The sequence below is a fragment of the Ursus arctos genome, unplaced genomic scaffold (assembly GCF_023065955.2).
Source record: "Ursus arctos isolate Adak ecotype North America unplaced genomic scaffold, UrsArc2.0 scaffold_16, whole genome shotgun sequence".
NCBI lineage: Eukaryota > Metazoa > Chordata > Mammalia > Carnivora > Ursidae > Ursus > Ursus arctos.
The window spans coordinates 484,224-503,207 of NW_026622830.1; the positions used below are offsets into that span (position 1 = coordinate 484,224).

The following is an 18,984-nucleotide window of genomic DNA, read 5'->3' on the forward strand; positions in this document are numbered from 1 at the left end:
CCAGGGTGGGAACACAGGAGGGAGCCCAGTGCCACCCTTCTGAGCTCAGGCTGGCTTTGGACAGCTGAGACCCAGAAACTGGGCCCACCTGGAACTCTGGAAGGCTAGTGGCCCCCAGAGAGAGGCCTGGTGAGGGAGGGAGGCAAAGTGCTCCCTGACTATTGCCAGGTCAGGGCAAGGTCAGTGGTCAGGCTGGGCTGTTCCCAGACCCTCAGCAGATAGCCCCCTGGGGCTGCCCCGGCCAGGCCCTGGCTGCCGTCCACCCCTGGGCTGGCCTGGCTGTGCAGCTGGCACTCAGGATTGGTGGCTTTGCTGTCTTCCCTCTACTTCGGCTCCCTTCTCTTCCCAACCTTTCCCCTCTGCCAGGCCATTGGCCCCCAGACGCTTCTCTAGCTTTCTGCCTCCGCTCTCAGGACCAGCCCCTCCCAGAGAACACAGCAGGTGTGGCGCAGCCTTGGTCCTGGAGAGAAGGTCTGGAATGCACAGCCCTGGTGCTGGGGCCTGAGGGTGGTGCTGGGAGCTGGGGCTCAGGAGGGGTGCCGGCAGTTGGTAGTGCCGTTTTGGAAGGATGGCTGGGGGTGAGTACTTGGAATGGAGATGGGGCGGCAGTTGGCGGTGGCAGCTGGAGTGGCAGTTGGGGCTTGGCAGGGACACGGGCCTGGAGGACAGTTGGGGTGGGGCAGCCGTAGGGTTGGCAGGTAGCCCCTGGCCCCGAGTGACTCTGGAGGGTGGTCTCGGGGAGGCCCAGCAGGAGAGCAGGGCCAGCTGGCCGCAGACGCAGGCTGAGCCGGGCCTGGGAGTCGGCCTGGGTGGTGCTCCGCTGCAGCCCTCGGTCCACCCGTTGGACCCAGGGTGACGTGCAGGGGGCGGGTCCTGCCGCGCAGCCCAAGCGTCCTCAGGTCCGCCCTGCCCTCGGCTTCGCTCCCTCCCTGTCTGGCTTCCAGCAGGGGCTTGGAGAGGGCAGGGGCAGGTTCTGGGCAGTTCCCTGGGAGGGGGCAGGTCTCCCAGGGCTGTTGCCATGGGGACGGGGGAGCAACACCACTGGTTGGAGAATAAACAGACAAGTTCTCCGACTAGTGACTGCTGTGAAGACAGCTCAGAAAACCCAGCTTGGGGAGGATGGGGTGGTGGCGGGGGGCAGGGGTGCTGCCTTGGGGGCAGGTGGTGTGGTGGTGAAGGCCCTGGCAAGGGGGGTGCCCAGGGGATACTGGGAAAGGAGATGCAAAAGGATATTTGCTGTCCCTCCTGTCTTTCCCAAAGCTCCTTCTAGGCTACGCTTCACAGGAGCAAACCTGCGGGAGGCAGATCCCGGCTCTCTCGGTGGCTTCAGAGCACCTAGTATGGGCCTGGGTCCCCTTCCAGCTCTTCTGCCCTCTTGGAGCCACACCTTGGGGGTGGAGGGCAGGGAGAGGGCTGGCTGAGCACCTGCTGCAGGGGGCAGTGCCACGACCTTATGGGGTCCCTGCCAACCACACGGCTCACCGAATTGAGCCCGTCCTTCAGAGGTCTGGGGGTGGGGGCAGCTTGTGTTGGGGGGCTGCCATTAGCAAGCACATCTGTGGGCCTAACCTACTTCTAACACCTTGGCCCCAAAGCACCCTAGCCCTGGCCTACTGCTGCTCATTCCAGGCCCCCTCTGTCACAAGCCTGGACGTGTCTCTCAGGCAGGCTCCTGAGAGGCAACCCACACATGTGCTGGGGGCGAATATCCAGCATGACCAGTGCAGAGCCTTGACCACCCATTTCTTAATCTGTCTTGTCTACCAGCTTAGCTGGTGAGCACAGTCAGTTCATCACGGTACTGTAAGGCTCCCTATCCCCTGCACCCTCTGAGACACTGACCCCGCACACGGGGTGCCCTGGTCAAAGAATGCTGATGAGGCCACAGCTTGGTCCTCACCTGGTCCCAGAGCCACTTCCGGGGTGGAGCTGCCCTCACGGAGGCCACCTGCTTACAGATGGAGAAGGGCCAGCTGATTGTCAGGTAGCAGATACCTCCCAGGGTCTGTGCCAAGCCTCAGGGGTGAGGGGCTGTGCATGTCATCCACATGGGTGTCCAGGGGACCCAAGCCAGAGAGGAGGCTTAGTGACCCAGCCTGGCATCCGCCCACTGTGAGACCAGTCCTGGTGGGACCTTAGCCAGTGCTGGGCACTGATAAATGTGGGGCTCCTGGGGCCCCACAGCTAGTATGTCTCCACAGAGCAGAAAGCACTGAGGTGGCTCCAGGGAGTCCAGCTACATCCTCTCCCTTTTTCTCCCGGCTCTGCTGAAACGCCACAGTCGCGGCTGCTGGTTCTTTTCTTTCTTTCTTCCTTTTTTTTTTTTTTTTTTTAAATAGTAAAGAGAGTTATTAGCTCACAGAAAGATAACCATCTGGAGGTAGGGTGGGCTTCAAGTATGGCTTGATCAGGGTCTCCAGGACTTCTTGGTTCTGCCTTTTTGGTGTTGGTTCTTGGAGCAGAAAAGATGGGCTCAGTCCTCAATCAGTGGCAGGACTGCAGGGGTCAGGTAACCTTGATGCAGGGTAGGGGAACGGGGGAGAGAGTCCCAGGGCCCTAGGGACTTCTTCCAGAACTCAGCAAGCCTTTCTATGAATGCCAAAAGCCCTAGACTGGGGTAGGTTCTGGTACTGGTGAGACACAGGCTTAGATTTTGTGGGCAGGTCTGCTGAGCAATGACTGAGCACCACTGTGTCCACTCCTGCATGGACAATGGGTGTGGCATCTTGCGAGGCTGTTCTCTTTGGAGAGTGTCTGAGGGGACTGAGACATCTTGGGAGAGACTGGGGCTCTCTATGAGAGGGGAGGGCAGGCATCAGGGGTCTGGTCCTACTGCGTTTGGCAGCCCTCCCCAGGCTCCCTGGCCTCTTTCCCACCTTGGGCTACGACTGTGATCTAGGCAGGCAGGTGGGGGGACTCCTGCAGAGAGCACCCTCTGTCCTCTCAAAGGGAGGAGGCAGGTGACCCCCTAGACCCTCCTGGAGGCCTAGAAGCAGCCACTTCTCAGGACAGCCAGGTCCAACCTTCACTTCCTGGCTGAGGAAGCGTGGGCCTGTTGCTCCAGACCAGGGGGATGTGACCAAGAGGGTCCTCCAAAGAAAGCCTCGTGAGGGGGGCTCCTGGGCCGGCACCGTCAGACCAGGCAGCGGGAAGGGAGTGGGGCTGAGGGTGTCTGCACAGCCATTTCCAGGCGCCGGCTAGAAGCGAGGGAGTGTCCGAGCCTTTCATCGCTGGCTGCCAGACCGCGGCTCGCCCTTGTTCACTCAAGGAGAATTTCCCCCGCGGCCTGCCCTCCCGCTGCAGCCCAGTGAATGCCTCCTTACACATCCTGAGAAAGCAGCCATAATGGTCCGCCGCCTCCCACCTCCCGAGGAATTCCGCGGCGCTTGGCCCGCGGGGAGGCAGGGCGCAGACGGCCCGCGGAGCCTCGCCATTGGATAGCCTGGTCGTGCTCAACTCCTCTGCGCGGCTGGCTAGCCACAGGCTCACCTCCCTTCCCACCGCCGCGCCGGAGAGAGGAAGCGAGGTGGCCTTTGCCCCGCACAGGCTAGCCAGGAATGTGGGGCCACGCTTCCCATTCAGCCAGCCCGAGGGCTCGAGGACAGCGGGGGCGAGAAGGGACGCGCGCAGGGCCCATCCCGAGCAACACGGTTCCAGATCGTTTAAGGGGGTGTGGGGCAAGGCCCAGGCAGCTTGTTTCCCGCCCCTTCGCCGGGGCGCACCCGCACGGGACAGACAACGCGGCGCGAAGAACCCACGCGCGCAGCCGCCGGCGCTCCTAAGTTGCCCAAAACCAAAGCCCCAGGGGCAGGCACCGTCACGCGCGGCCCGCGCCCCGAGGTGCTCCCCTCCCTGGGCGCGCCGAGGTTCCCCGACGGCGCGAGCGCGCAGCGCCCAGGCCCTCTTCCGCCCCGCGCCCCAGCACAGCCGCGACCGCGCTTTGCAGCCGCACAGCGCGAGGTCCGCACAGCCGCCTGAGCAGGTGGGGAAGTCTCGAAGTTTGCGAGACGCGCCCGGCGAGACTGCGCATCGGGTCGTGGGGACAGCTTGTGGCCCGGGGACCCGCGCGCCCCCGAGGAACAGGCGCGTGGGCAACGCCGGGGTGCGCAGTAGAGGAAGGGGCTGGGGTGCCCTCGCCCCGAGCCTCATCTCGCGCAGGGGTGTACTGCCCGCCGCTGAGCGCCCCCGCGGGAACCCGCACGGGTGCTCAGAGACCCCCACGCCGCGCCGCCCCCGCCCCCCGCCAACCCAGGGGAGGGGGCTTCCCACAATGCCCAGCGAGCTCCAGCCCGCACTTCCGCTGTCCGGCCGCCCACGGCGGGGGGGGGGGGGCGGAGGAACCGACCCCCGCCGCGGCCCCCGCCCGCCCCGCGGCGCCGAGCCCGGGGCCCAGCGAGGGGCGGGGCCGGCGGCCGGGCCGGCGGGGGCGGGGCCCGGGGCGGTGGCCGCGGCCCGGGCGCTGAGCGGGCCAATCAGCAGCGGCCGGGCGCGCGCCGGGGGGCGGGGTCAGGGTCCGCAGGCGGGGCGCGCGCGCGGGCGGCGGGGGCCGCGGGGTTGGAGCGGGCGCGGGGGCGCGCGCCGGCCTGACGGACGGACGGACGGACAGACGGACGGAGCAGCCGAGGCGAGCGCGCAGCTCGGACCCGCCCGGACGCAGCGCTCGCCCGGCGGCGGCGGCGATCACCGGCGCCGGTCCGGCGGCCGCGGTGCCCGCCCTCGCCCGCGCCCCATGGGGTCACAGGTAAGCGGCGCCGGCTCATTGTCCGCGCGGCCGGGCAGGCGCATCGCGGCCGGGCCCGGCCGGGGCCGCTCCAAGCCCGGGCAGCTCCGAGTAGGGGCGCGCCCCCGCTGCCTGCCGCCCCGCGCCCCACTGCGCCCCGCCCCGCGGGGGCGCCCTCCTGGCGGCGATCGGCTAGCCCCGGCTGCGGCTCCGGGGGCGGCGGTGGCGACCCGGCCCGGCCCCCGCCGATCCCCAGCCCGGGTGGCTCGGGGCGGGGCGGGCGGGGGCGGCGCGGGGTCCCCGCGGGGCTGCGCGCGGAGGCGGCGGCGGCGGCGGCAGGGCTGCCCCGCGCCCCTCGCCCTCCGCGCCTCCTGCCGCCGCCGCCGCCGCGATCCCTCCCCCGTCACCTCCGAAAGGGGAATTTTCCAGCTGGTAATTTCTGCTGCGTCAACGCCCGGCCCCAGGAGGCAGCCCAGGGGCGTCCTGGCGCCCCCCGCCCGCGCCGTCCCGCGCGCCCCCCGCCCGCGCCTCGGAGCCGCACCCGGACCCGCCCGCGCCGAGTTTGCCAAGAGTCGGAACTGCGGGAGGTGGGCGCGGGCGGGTCCCCGCGCCCCACCAGGCCTTGGGGGTCATTGTCTCCCCCTGACGCCGGGCACCGGCCTCGTCTCCATTTTAATTGCTGGATGAACCAGGGCGCAGGGGCCTCGGGGCCGGGCGGCCAGAGGAGCGCGGAGGGGACGGGGCGCGCGGAGCGGCCAGGGGCGCGCGGAGCGGACGGGGCGCGCGGAGGGAGCCGGGTCCGCCGCGAGCCGTGTCTTTGTTTCTCCGTAAATAGACATGTCAGTTTCACAGGGTAGCACGAGTCACTGTCTGACAACTCAATCCGATGGCAAATGGGGAATTTTCTACGCCAGGAGGAGGGCTGTGGCTAGTTGGGGTTCCCCCGGCCCCGCTAACAAATTTATTATTTGTAGGTTTAACGGACCACGCACAATAGGGCTGGACCGAGGAGCCTGGGTACAAACCAAAAGGGGTGAAGAACAGATATTTTCTGACACCGAGGAAATATAAACAAAAGAAAGTTTGACAGAGATTCTCAGCGAATTTCCTCACGCTTTCGGTGCTACAATCTCAGCGACGCATTTGTCGAGGATTACAGTGGCAAGATTGTTATCAGCATTGTTTAAAGAAATGCTAATTAGGCAACGCGTTTTGCAAACTGCTGGGCGCGGACACCTGTGCACGGAGGGCTCGCGCGCATTTTAATTGTGTCATTTGTAGAATCTTTCATATTGGATATATTATCAAAGCTAACTTTCCGTTTGGGTAACAGACTTGTGGATTCACTCTGTGGCTGGCCCCGCTCGCTGCCTGTACAAGGCAGTATTTCCACTCTGCAAGAATGGAAAATGGTTCGTTCATCAAAAGGAAATTTGGAGAAGGGTTTTTCACATGAATAATGAAGTAAACAGTAGTCTTTTACCATAGTAGAATCCTTCTTCTTGGTTTGTTTTGTGATAGTTTTAGATATTTTGAACTGAAAACTTTGGGATGCCTTGTTATTCCAGAAAGGATTAAGTGAATTATTAGGCGTACCTAGGCAAAAGTTGGTGAGATTTAAGCCCTGGGTCCGCTATGAAGCTAGTGATCATCTTCATATCCTTTACTGAAGGAGGGAGGGGTTGGTTATTGAGTTTTCTTTAGGAGATGGTGGAATGTACTCACTTTAGGCTCTTCAGAAGCCCCAAATTCCGCCTTTCCTGGAGGCCAGCCTTGGGACAACATTTATTTAAGCCTCTCATTGACCTCATCCTAGATGTAAGAATTTTGATTTGATGAGATAATTTCTGCTCAGGGTTAGCTGTTTTCCGTTTGAAAATGCGTTGTTCCTGTGCTCAGAGCTCATCCACTCTGGTGTTCAGGACTGGCTGGCTGTTGCCCGCGGGGGCACCCACCCTCTTTGAGGCTCTGTCCCCATTCAGTTATCCAGGGCGGTTCCTTGCCCCTCTGTCGGCTGTGGCCCCTTGGCCCCGGGACACCTGTGTTCCGACACACAGTAGCACAGAGAGGGTGGGGCAAGCTCCTGGAAACGGCAAGCCCACTCCGGGATTGGAGGAAATCCTCATGCCTGACGTCCTTTCACTGTCACACGGGGTGTTATTTACAAACATGTTACACAAAATTAAGTTTTAACAGAGTGAACTTTCCAACATTGTCCTTATGTGGGGCTTTTCGAATTAAGAGAAATTGGGCCACTCTGTCCCTGTGGTGTGTGTTTCTGGGACAGCTGTACAGAATTTCTGCTTTGTTCTCTACCAGAGGTCTTAGACCAGCCTCTCAGCGCCAAGGAGACCCATTTAGTGCTCGGTGTTTAGCAAGGGCCACAGCCCGGGAGCCTGTGCTAGTTCTTCTCTGTGCCCAGGAGCCTCCTTGTCCCCCTCGCACCCCGTGTCACAGCACCTGCCCCCGCAGTCCCCTCTCCTGGGGGTTCCGTATTCCTCCGTGACTCCTGTTCTCATAAGTATGTAGACTTTTTCTTCCTTCTGACCTAACGTATTTAATCTTAAATTCTGTTCAGCGATGGCAGATTGGCAAGAATTCCCCTGTGTGTCTGCCCCCTCCCCTGGAAAAAGAGGTCCTTCCTGTTGCTACGAGTTGGCTTTAATGGCCCGACTGCTAGGAATAAGTGGATGATTAAAAATCTCTATTGAGGCCACAGGACTGATGTTAAGTGTTTGAAACACTGCCTCGGCCTGATCATGGTTCCGATGTCCTCTGCCCCCAGCTCTGGGTGTGGCGTGGCTGGGGTCTCACACCATGAGGTCAGGGAAGGTTTTCTCTCTTTCTGCCATTCCAGCCTAAATACTTTGTGTATCTTATATCTGCACACTCAGGCTTTGTGTTCTGGTCTGCTGGCGATGGTAACAGTACGGCCTGGGATATTATTTGTAGATGAAAAAGTTGTGGAAAAGAGAAGTAACCTTTCCTTACAAACTAAAAAGGTGTTAGTTCAAAGATAAAAGGAGCGAGGCTGGTCCAATGCGATCTTAGTATGATTTACACAGAGTTTTCTGCTGAATTTCTTTTTTTTTTTTTTAAAGATTTTATTTATTTATTCAACAGAGATAGAGACAGCCAGCGAGAGAGGGAACACAAGCAGGGGGAGTGGGAGAGGAAGAAGCACGCTCATAGCAGAGAAGCCTGATGTGGGGTTCGATCCCGGAACGCCGGGATCACGCCCTGAGCCGAAGGCAGACGCTTAACCGCTGTGCCACCCAGGCGCCCCTCTGCTGAATTTCTTATCAACAATGCTGTTAAGTCGTTTTCAGATTGAAAAATTACTAAATACTTTTTAACATCATTTGGACTCAAAAATTGCTAACCTAGGTATTTTAGAATAGGAATCAAGGGATAACGTTCACATATTTTTAACAGCATTTACAGAGCTTTTGTGTCTTGACAGGTGTGTGTTTGAGCCACATTAGAGAGACGTTCCCAGGGCTTCTCGCTCATGACAACTCTTGGGCATTGTCGAGGACCTGCGATGGGACAGGTCCTTTGGGACAGGTCGGGGACAGAGTTTCTGCAGGGCATTGGTGATCTGTTGGGATCAGTCGAGCATTCCTCAGACACAAGAACCACTAATGTGTGACCCATTGTAGGTGAGAAATGCTAGTGAAACAGCTCCAGAGCTTGGGGTGGGAGGGGGGCAGAGTGCAAACCACCTGGTGGGGAAGGGGGTGTCTGAAACCCTAAAGGCCGCTGGAGGGAAAGGGCATCGGTGTAGACTCCTACCCTGTCGGGCACTGACCCTCTGGGTCCAGACCTTGTGGAGCGAATTCTGTTGTGACCTCTGCTTTGCCGAGCGTGGGTGGCTAGTGAGAGGGCAGGACTGCAGGACCAGGCGGCTTCTGGGGGCCGTTGGCAGTGATAGCAGTTTCAGATCCCGCCTCCCACAGTGGCACACAGGCCACTCCGTGTCTTTTGGAAGAGCCGCGGGGAAGTGGTCCCTTGTGGGGCAGATTTTACACCTCTTCCTCCGTTCTGTCAGCAGGGAGGTCTTTCCACTTGCCAGCAAAACTAAGAAGATCCACGCGTGTGTGAGAATAGTCACTTTTTAAAACGGCCTCATTTATAAGGAATTTGGACAGCCTTGCTACTCACGTGGGTGCGAGTTCTTCTCTGTCTCCCCCTGCGCTTCCCTCCCCTCCCATCGAATCTGCAGCTTTCTGCAGAAAGTGAGGCCTCTCGCCCATGGCGGAACCCTTCCCCTTCACCGGCTCAGGTGCAAGCAAGGTCCCACAGCACCCTCCTCTTCCTTTGTAGAAAGAAAGTAGGCACCTCGGTGTCTTGGGCCACATACGGAGGGTTTAAGAACCCCAGTGTCAGGAGCCGTCTCGGTGAAAGATGGACGCACCGCAGGGGCACCATGGCTGATGGGGCTTTGCACAAGTCACCTTCTTAGTCCGTGTGTGTGGGGGTCACCTGGCGAGTGGAGGGTCTGACCTGTGGTCTTCCGTCCATCCCACTCTGAACGTTCCATCCTACTGTCATGCTTGAGGCACAGAGAGCGGAATGACTGATGGTCTTGGTTGGGCAGACCCAGCATCGACCTGCCTGCAGAGTTGGTCCTTGGTTTCCGGGGTGTTGAGGGGCGGATGCAGACAGATGGGCTTTCTAGAAGCGCACTCACGTCATCCACTACCCGGCCCGCCTGGCAGAGGATGGTGTGTGAAGGGAGCAGCACGCTGGCGCAGCACCGAGAGCTGTCTTCAGGGTGGGGAAGCCCAGCGTGGTGGGGACTGGGCAGCTCAGTACAGCTGGAGTGTGGGCCAGAGCGGGGTCAAAACAGCATCGTGGGGGTGACCCAGAGGAGCCGGGAGGAGGATGACGAGCGCCTTTGGGCACCTGTGGCTTTGGGTGGTGTCATGAGCACTGATCCGTAGTCTGTGGTCTTCTCGTCTCCATGTGGCCCTAGTTGAATCTTAAAACGGTTGATTTTCCTTTCTCATCCCATCCCATTTAAAGTCGCGAGGCTTCTGAGCTGTACCTTTTTATTTAGGAAGCTCAAAGTCAGCTTGGGAAATTTGGAGAGAAGCAGAAATTGCTCAGCTAATTTCGAGGTGGAGAAGGCGGTGCCTGTGAAGGGTAGCAGTTTGCCCAGGATTCACGGGGACACAGGCCTTTCCTCATCCTGCAGACCCGCTGCGGGTCTGGCCGTAGTCCCGTGCCCCGGGGGGGAACCTGCCCAGACCTTGTTGAGTCAGATGCTGTCCTTCCCTGTGGGCCTGATGCTTGGACGCACCTCGCGTGCGGTCATCGCGGGGGGGGGGGGGGGCGTGGGCCTGAGCGGGTGCAGCGTGTCTCGGTCCCCTCCCTCGTGTTTCTCGTGTGTGTGCAGGGAGGTCGGCACCGCTGGGTGTTTCCCAAACAGCAGTGGGTGGCAGCGTCATTTCACGGTGCACGTTTGGGTCCGGGCGCTGGAGCACGGGGAGCCGCCGTCTGTTGTGGGACCGAGCCCGTGTTGGTGGCTGACCAGGGAGGTCCCAGTGATTACAGCGAGACGGCCTCTGCATTCTTCTCCCAGGGCCTGAGAGCCCCTCAGTGCGTGGCCCGGCTGCAGGCAGGGGTGCAGGGAGGCTCCCGCAGCCTTCCACGAGCCCTCTCGGGGGTGGTGTGCCGCCCCCCCCCCCCCGACTGGCCAACAGGCCGACACCCCCCTCTCGCAGAGGCTGGGCTTGTTGCCGGCTTCCAGACTCAGGAGTTGGCCGGGTGGCCCCGCCCTCATCGGCGCCCCTGCCCCCCCCCCCAGCCCCTGCGGCTGGTGGTGGGAGCGCCTCATTTCTCCCATTTTCGTTTTGGGTGTCTCTCAGTCCTGCCCGGTCAGCACTTCCTCCATCCGCTTCTGAGACGTTAAAGGTGGGAGTTTCCCTGTACAAAGCTTCTGAGATGAGAGAAAGTTGAGGATGTGAGGTCTTGCAGCCCGGATCCTCACGGCTGCTGAGTGCTTGGGGCCGGCTGCAGGGTCGTCTTCTGTGCTCGGCATTTTTAGTAACATTGCAAAGGTGTCACTGTTACTGGCCGTGTGACCGTCTGTAATATTGTATTTCTGAAGAGAAACTGAAGGAGTCAGGACATTAATTTTTGTAAAGATTTTATGTATTGGAGAGAGAGACAGAGAGATTGCGAGCAGGGGCAGAGCGGAGGGAGACAGAATCTCCAGCGGGCTCCCCACCGAGCGCAGAGCCCGGCGCGGGGCTCAGTCCCACAACCCTGAGATCATGCCCTGAGCCGAAATCAAGAGTCGGACGCTCACCCGACGGAGCCCCCCAGCACCCCAGGAGTCGGGACATTTCGGAGCGCACGGACGCTCACTAGACAAAAGCTGAGGGTCCTGTCCAGAGTGAGGGGATCCTGTTCGGGTCATCTCACGGCGAGCACTTCGGTAGTTCTGTCCAGCATATTGAGGTCCACATGCTCATCATAGGTTACCTTTCCGTCTTGGCTTCTGCTTACGCACGGGTAACTCCATGAATGGAAGCTTGCGTGTTTTTCCACGAGGATACGGTTGTTTTCCTGCACCTGTGGTGATAAAGAGACACGTTTCTGTATTATGTCATCGCTTTTATGTCATTTTGTGTGAAGACTTTTTTTTTGCTTCGACCTCGGAGTATTTTGAAGACCTTTTTGGGGCTCCTTAGCAGACACGGTCTCCACAGGGACAGTACACGCATGTCCGTGACTGGCCCACCGGGAGGCTGAACAAAGTGGTTTTTAATATTCGGTAAGCTTGACTTTCTCGGTTTCATTCTTATGTTGGCAGAATGAGACCAGAACAAGGAGTGAAAAGGTGACACTGTCTTTGGACGTCCCTTTGAGTCCAAAAGTTGGTTTAACAGGGGGCACCCAGCTGTCTCAGTTGAAAGAGCATTCTAGAGGCGCCTGGGTGGCTCAGCTGGTGAAGCGTCTGCCTTTGGCTCAGGTCACAATCCCAGGGTCCTGGGATTGAGTCCTGCATCAGGCTCCTTGCTCAGCGGGGAGTCTGCCTCTCCCTCTGCCTGCTGCTCCCCCTCCCCGTGCCCTCTCTCTCTGACAAATAAACAAATAAAATCTTAAAAAAAAAAAAAAAGGAAGAGCATTCTCCTCTTCATCTCAGGGTTATGAGTTCAACTCCCGCTTCAGGAGTAGAGATTACTTAAACTTAAAAATATTAAAAAGAGAGAGAGAAATTGGTTTAATATCTGTCCACTGAACATGATTGGACCACGTAGTGAACAGCCCACGTAGTGAACAGTCCATGTGGTGAACAGTCCACGTACTGAACAGTGCACATAGTGAAGAGCCCACGTAGTGAACAGTCCACGTAGTGAACAGCCCACTTGGTGAACAGTCCACATGGTGAACAGCCCACGTGGTGAAGAGCCCACGTACTGAACAGCCCATGTGGTGAAGAGCCCACGTGGTGAACAATCCATGTACTGAACAGCCCACGTGGTGAACAGCCCACGTGGTGAAGAGCCCATGTACTGAACAGCCCACGTGGTGAACAGTCCATGTACTGAACAGCCCACGTGGTGAACAGTCCATGTACTGAACAGCCCACGTGGTGAATAGTCCATGTACTGAACAGCCCACGTGGTGAACAGTCCATGTACTAAACAGCCCACGTGGTGAACAGCCCACGTGGTGAACAGTCCACGTAGTGAACAGTCCACGTAGTGAAGAGTCAAGGTGCGACCTGCAGTCTTGAACTTGGCTTCTCCTCTGCTCCAGCTTCTGGGCTGCCGCTGGAGCTGTGTTTCCTCAGCCTGGTGGAAGCTCCACCCTCCACAAACCCTGCGTGAGTGACGGGTGGGTGGAGTGACGGGTGGGTGGGAAGGTCAGCCGCGGTACTAAGGCGTTCTCACTACGGAGAGAGCCGTGAGTGTTCTCGAGGTGTGCGTGTGCTCTCGGGGCCCGAGGAGCAGGTTAGGAAGAGTCAGTACCCGGAAGCACAGAGGCCGGTGGTCAGCCAAATGCCAGATGTGCTTCGCTCTTTTCCTCAGAGACCAGGACACACGCCGTCCGTGGAGAAGGCGCAGCAGGGCAGAGCCCCACCTCCTCAGCTTCCCGCCACACCCCTGAGTCTGCTCAACATCATTCAGGATCACCTTTTTACTTGAACTGATCTTGGCCTTGTCTTGAGCGAGAATAGCCATGAAACCATGAGTCTGATGTCTTGGCTGCTTTTTTGGGTACACACTGAGATGACCTTGTGACTCTCAGTATGGATTTGGGTTTGTCCGGGAGCCGGCCGGAAGCTGGCCTTGGCATCACGGTGTGTGCGGACCACCCCTGGGGGCTTTGGGATACACTGGGGTCTACCCTTCTCTGCAGAGCTGCCTCTGCTCCGTGCCTCTGGAGTGGCCCACACTTCCCTTCTCGGGCTCAGGCGGGCACGTGGTGTGCTCCCCACGTTGCCCTCGGCAGCCTGCTGGGGAAGGACCCGTGCTTGGGCCCCGGCCACAGAGCCTCGGGCAGCTGAGTGGCTGCCCTGCCTTCCGGTCCTACCTGGGGATCCCAAAGGCCAGCAGCTTTGCCACATGGCTTTCCCGGGTGAAGGACAGACTGTATCGGTGGTTCTCACCGCGGAGCCCCTGGAGAGCCTCCCCGCACACTGCTGAGTTGGGTGGGGTGGGTGCTGGTGACACAGGACTAGGGGAAGGAACCCTTCCTGCCACGTGTCGGACAGCCACAAAGGGAGCAGTCGGTGTCAGTTAGGTCGCTGCTGGTCAGAGTTTCCTGGGACTGTCTTAACAAAGAACCACAGACCTGTGTCTACACAGTAGAGGTTCGTTGGCTCAGAGTCTGGGAGGCCAGAGGCCTAAATCCAAGTGTGGGCAGGGCCACACTCTGCAAAGGCTGCAGCGAGACTCCTCTTGCCTCGTCCGGGGCTGGCGTGTGCCAGCAATCCGGGCTGTTCCTTGGCCTTTGGGTGCTTTGCTCCAGCCTCTCCGGCCCTGTTCTCATGGCCTCCTCCCCCGTGTGTCTATATCAGTCATACTGAATCAGGGTCCACCATAATGACCTCCCCTTAACTTGATGACACCTGCAGAGACCTATTTCCAAACGAGGTCACACTCACAGGTGCGGGGGTCAGGACTTGAGTGTGGCTTTCTGTGGGCCGTGATCTGTCCCCGGTGTGTGGGCACCCGTGTCTCTCGGTCCTGCGTGGTGCATGCTTCTCTGGTCAGCCGTTGTCCCTCCTGGGAATGGCATAGCAGACGTGGCAGGTGAGAGTGTGCGGCAAGCCTGTACCCGGCCCCACGCCTGCCCCAAGCAGGGCCCTTGTCGGCCGACACGTCCTTCCAGGGAAGTGACAGAGACGGGCCTCGGAGACACAGATAACCACGCCTTCTGTGGACAGGTGTGGCGGGGCCCAGTCTGGGGGGCAGTGACTGGGGTCATGCACTTTTGGGTGGCAGAGGGTAGGAATAGAGCAAAGGGTACTCAGTGGGGGCAGTTGGGGCGGCCAGAGCAGGTGGTGAGGCCCCTCTGGGCACCTGTCCTTGTGCAGCTGAACGTACCTGTGCTGACCTGCCCCGCCCGGCCAGAGTCAGGCAGCTCGTGGGACCCATCTTTCCAGAATGTTTTTAATGCTTCCCCTAAGATACGCCAGAAGACGAGGGACAGCAGCTATTGAAACACAGTCTTTAAATGCAGAAAACCTGCTCTTGTTTTGAAGTAACACGTCAAACGATGTCGTTATGTGGCGGGTCGGAAGCTCCTGATTGTGCGCCGTGAGGGCCGGAGTGTTCTGTGGTGCCTGCAGCAACTGGGGCATGTGGACGTGGCTGTTGTGGTTGGTTGTCCACATTCACAGAGGTGTTGTCCCTCTACCGTGGACCCTGAGGTCACCAGGAGGGTTGGAGGTCATTTAAGGAGCTCAGGTGCTGCGTGCTCCCTGGGCAGTCTGGCGGGGTGGTCACTGCTGTCACTTCCATTCACGCCCACGGCCACCCCACGAGTAGCGGCCCCGACGGGGGACGGAGCAGAGGCCCCTGCAGACTTGTGCGGGGCGTGACCTGCGTGTCTGGAGCTGTGGTCTGCAGGATCCGACACCAGATCAGAGTCTCTCACGCATCTGCATCCCTGAATCACAGATTCTCCCGAAACTGGAAAAGCTCTGTGGTTCTTCCATAACCTCAGTTTTAGATACATGCCTTGGACGTCTTCAGATAGGCACAGAATGGGAGACAATGTCCGTCACCCAGTGGCAGTGGTTCCTGCTGCTCGGCTCCTCCCGCCTCTTTGCTTTCTCTCCTGTCATGCTCCGGTGTTTCACGCACACTTGAAGGGCTCTGGCCAGCGAGCGTGGCTGCACGCGCACTTGTGCACCAGCAGCACTTCTCCGCGGCCACGCCTGGCCTGGGCTCCGTGCTCCGCTGGAGCCGTGCATCTTCCCTGCGGGACCGGAGTCTGAGCGTGTCCACCGGAAGTGGCGCCTCTGAAATCTCGTTCATTCTGTTTTGTCGTGTTTATCTGTTGAGAAATTGGAGCTGCTGGTGCGGAGCGTTGGCCTCGTTGGCTGCATCTGTGACCTTGGGAAGCCCCTCCCTGTTCCTCTGCGAGGGTCTGTAAGAGCAGGCGCGGTGCGTGGGGCCGTGCGCGTGGCGCTCAGCACCGGCAGTGCAGTCATGACGCGAACGTCAGGATTTTCAGTTCAGGGGCCCTGGGCGGCTCAGTCGGGTAAGCGTCCAGCTCTTGGTCTCGGCTCGGTCGTGGTCTCGGGTTGGAGGGGCCCCCAGAGCTCGCTCCCACTGCCCTGAGATCACGACCTGAGCCAAAACCAAGTCAGGCGCTCACCCGACTGAGCCGCCCAGGGCCCCTGTGTGCTTTGTGTCTAGGAGATGTACGTGGAATTTGCAAGATAATTATCACATAAGCTTTATTTTAAAATTTAAGGTTTGTCACTGGTTAATAAAGCATAGGAGCATCTCGTAGGTTTGGTTGTCAGCGGGGACGCCGCACTTCATAGGAGCATCTCGTAGGTTTGGTTGTCAGCGGGGACGCCGCACTTCATAGGAGCATCTCGTAGGTTTGGTTGTCAGCGGGGACGCCGCACTTCTCTTTAAGTTGATTTTCATTTAGTTTTCTCTAAAACAAATGAAATTCACCCTGCCTCTCTCTTTTACGTGGGAAAAGCGGGTGTAGTTTTGCTTGAGTTTGAACTTTCCTGTTACTGAGAGAGTTTGCTGCAAAGGGTCACCGTGGCGACGGGTCGATGCCAGCGCTAGTCTGGAGTTTGAGCGCGGCAGGTCTTTCCTTTTGAATAGTTTCATGCTTCTCGTTTTCTGTGCGGTCGTGAGCTATTTTTGCCTTAGTTTTTTTCCCAGATAAGTCATTGTTACCTAGAGCCAGTAGTGGGTCCGAGGAGTGTGCGAGCTGGTCCCTCCGGAGCAGCGGGAGCGGGCGGAGTCGACGCGTGGCTGAGCGCCGGGGGTTCGCTCCTACAGCTCCTGTGTCGTGAGGAGAACGTCGGCAGAGCTGGGGAGGAAGATGGTTTGCTCACCCATCGCTGTTCACACGCAGTTTCCTGAGTCCTCAGAAGATGAGAGGCCACGGCCGTGCTCCTGTGGTCTCCCTCCTCTGACCCCAGCGAGCGTGGAGTCTGGCCGGGTTAGCCTCCACTCAGGACTCAGCGGGCCTGACGCGGCCTGGGGACGCCGACTGGCTTGCCCCTTGTGCTCACAGGCTAGCGTGTATGACCGTCATTCATGCCATCCTGCTCAAGGTCACTTAGCTGCCACCCCCTTTCCTGGACCGCCAGTCCGTGAACGATGTCACCGAGTTCAAGGGGACCCGAGAGGTGTCAGCAGGTGCCATCCCCTTTGTCTGAGCGCAGAGGGAAATACTAGTAGAGAAAATGACGGTCGGACGGCCTGAACCCAGGGCCCCACTGAGGAATTTCCTTTTGCTTCTTAGAAGTCAGAGTCGGGGTCCTGGGGCTGTGGCAGCCGCTCTGTGCCACGTGGTCGGGGGTGTGGGCAGGAAGGAGCAGGCTGTGTTCTCCTCAGGGGGGACCCTGCTCCACGCGGTTCTAAGGGTGCAGATGAGCCATGGGCCCTGCAGGGTTCTGGGACCCACGGAGGCAGACGGTCCTCGGTCCCGTTAGGAAGATTTGTGAAAGTCATGCACGGGCTCCCCCGTGGTGTTTCCAACCCACAGATGGGCGTGAAGACGGGTACGTGTGGATTTCTCTTGTACCTGTGCTGGAGTCCTCCTCCTGGACGTTAATTTCATACGTGTTTTCCTGCTCCCTGCCAGTGTTGGGTACGTTCATCTTTTGTCTTTGAGTTTTATGGAAAAGCGGCTGGCTTTGGAGGGACGCGGGAGATGTGAGCAAGCATCTCAGGGTCCATGTTTTAAGCTGTCATTTCTTTCCACTTACTTATTACAAATTTCTGAGCGTCAGTGTAAATAACATTTATCGTAACTCTAAGCTGGGTTTCGCTCAGTTTTCACAGGCCGTATTCTTCTCCGCTGTTTTCTGACTGTCAGGCGTTCGGGTCGTTTCTGGCTTCTTGCTATTATAAATAGCAGTGCTAGCAATGTCTTTGAACAAATTAGCATTTGGGGTCATTTCCTCGGGTAGAATTTCCCAAAAGTAGAATTACTGGTCAGCGATGCACACGTCTCGTCTCACCACGTGCTGTGGCCTGTGCTCCAGAAAGACCGTGGCTTCTGGTTCTGTGGTGGCCCGTGACCACCATTCCTGGGTTGTACGACTTCGTGTTAATTTTTCAGCTTCATAAATGCAGACTTTTTCTTGGAGATCTTTTCTCAGAATCTGGTAGTTTCCCCAGTTTCCTAAAGGCCTTGCCCAGACACCTTTGAAGGTTTGTTTAGGTCCCAGGATTAACTTTGACACTGGCTGTGGGGCTCGCCTAGCACCCCTGCCAAGACCAGCCTCAGGTGTCCTCCTGATGGGGGCTGGGGACAGGAGCGTGGGGTAGATTTGGTGATGAACGTAGATGGTGCCTGGGCTGTGTGGCACAGACCCTTGTCCCTGAGGGCTTTGTCATACAGGGTGCCCACCACCCCACGAGTGTGTCCTGGATCCCTGACCCCGAGCTGGTACCGTTCCTGCAGCAGGGCTGGGAGGATGGCAGAACCACCAGGACCCCTCCCTGGGGGCGGCCCAGAGAGCCAGCACTTTCCGAGCCCACTTCCTTCAGCTGTGGTCACTGCCAGCAGGGCAGACCTGGAGAGCCCCTCGTGTGCCCGCCCCGTCCCCAGAGCACCGAGTAGTCCCCCTCGAAACCCAGGTCTTTCCTTGTGAATCGGGAGTTTCATTTCTTAAAGTGCCTTGGGGCTGGTCCCAGCCCAGCCCTTGACAGAGAGGGGCTTTCCCTGGGAGAGGCCCTGTCTCCCTTAGGTGTCAGAGAGGGGGGACAGGATGCCTTAAGCCTCCCCTCTGCCCCTCAGCCCAAGCCCACAGCTTGCCCAGGGAGGAAAAACCAGCCGCTCCCCCAGGGCTCCTTTCATGAGGCCCCCCCACCTCAGGGCCTGCTGGCCAGCTCAGCCCCAGCTTGGCCCCAGCTCGGCCTCCTGTCTTCATCACATGCCCCTGCCTTGGGCCCCTGCAGCCTGGCCTGTGCCCCCAGCTGGTGCTGCCCTGAGTCGGGGGACTCCGCGGGCCGCTGTGGGGCATGCCGGGGACCTCTGTGATCTGTTCATTGCCGAGACCCGGCCAGTTCCGGGACTGGCGTATTGTTGATGTCCGTGTGAGTTAGGGGAGCTGATTGATCCATCCCGGGGGCCACGCGGTGAGGTAGGGCTCGTCTCAGGCCCCGGCTGCCGCTGCGTCCCTGCTCTGGCCATGACTGTTGGCTCACTCAGCAGCCGTCTGTCTGTCCGTCCTTCATTTGTTCGGTGTGTAATGAGTGCTTACCTGGGAAAGGCCCGTGGTGTCTGCAGAAATGAGAGCCGTACTTGGAAACACGTCGGATTAGCCGGCTGAAATTCTGTTGGGTACCAGAGCCACACTGTGCTGGGTCCCGCGGTGCAGAGGGGGCTCGCGCTGTCTGCTGCCCGCCTAAAACGTTCGCAGAGACATGGCTCTGAACCATGCCCTCCAGCTTGCTCCGGGCGATCCAGGCCCAGGGGTTCGGGAGCCGGACCCCTGTGCGCGGACGGCCCCTCTGGTTTGCAAGTGCACAACTTCTCAGGCAAGTGTAGCTAATTAAAGGTGTACCGTTTGACTGGATGTGAACAAATGTTGC

The 18,984-nt window shown here is 59.1% G+C and overlaps 1 protein-coding gene across 4 annotated transcripts in view; it reads left to right on the plus strand.

The window, feature by feature from the left end:
* The first annotated feature begins 408 nt into the window (after positions 1-408).
* ZBTB46 (zinc finger and BTB domain containing 46) overlaps positions 409-18,984 on the plus strand; it is a 67,923-nt gene continuing 49,347 nt past the window's right edge. The window contains exon 1 of one of the 4 annotated variants that reach the window (XM_057312413.1): positions 409-471. Coding sequence is in view for 2 of the 4 variants with exons in the window: in XM_057312412.1 (XP_057168395.1) it covers positions 6,123-6,132 (10 nt within the window). In the remaining 2 variants the exon portion in view is untranslated. Of the gene's footprint in view, positions 472-4,594; positions 4,742-5,482; positions 6,133-18,984 lie in introns of those variants that run through there. The other 3 variants (XM_048222320.2, XM_057312412.1, XM_057312411.1) reach the window with 3 other exon arrangements.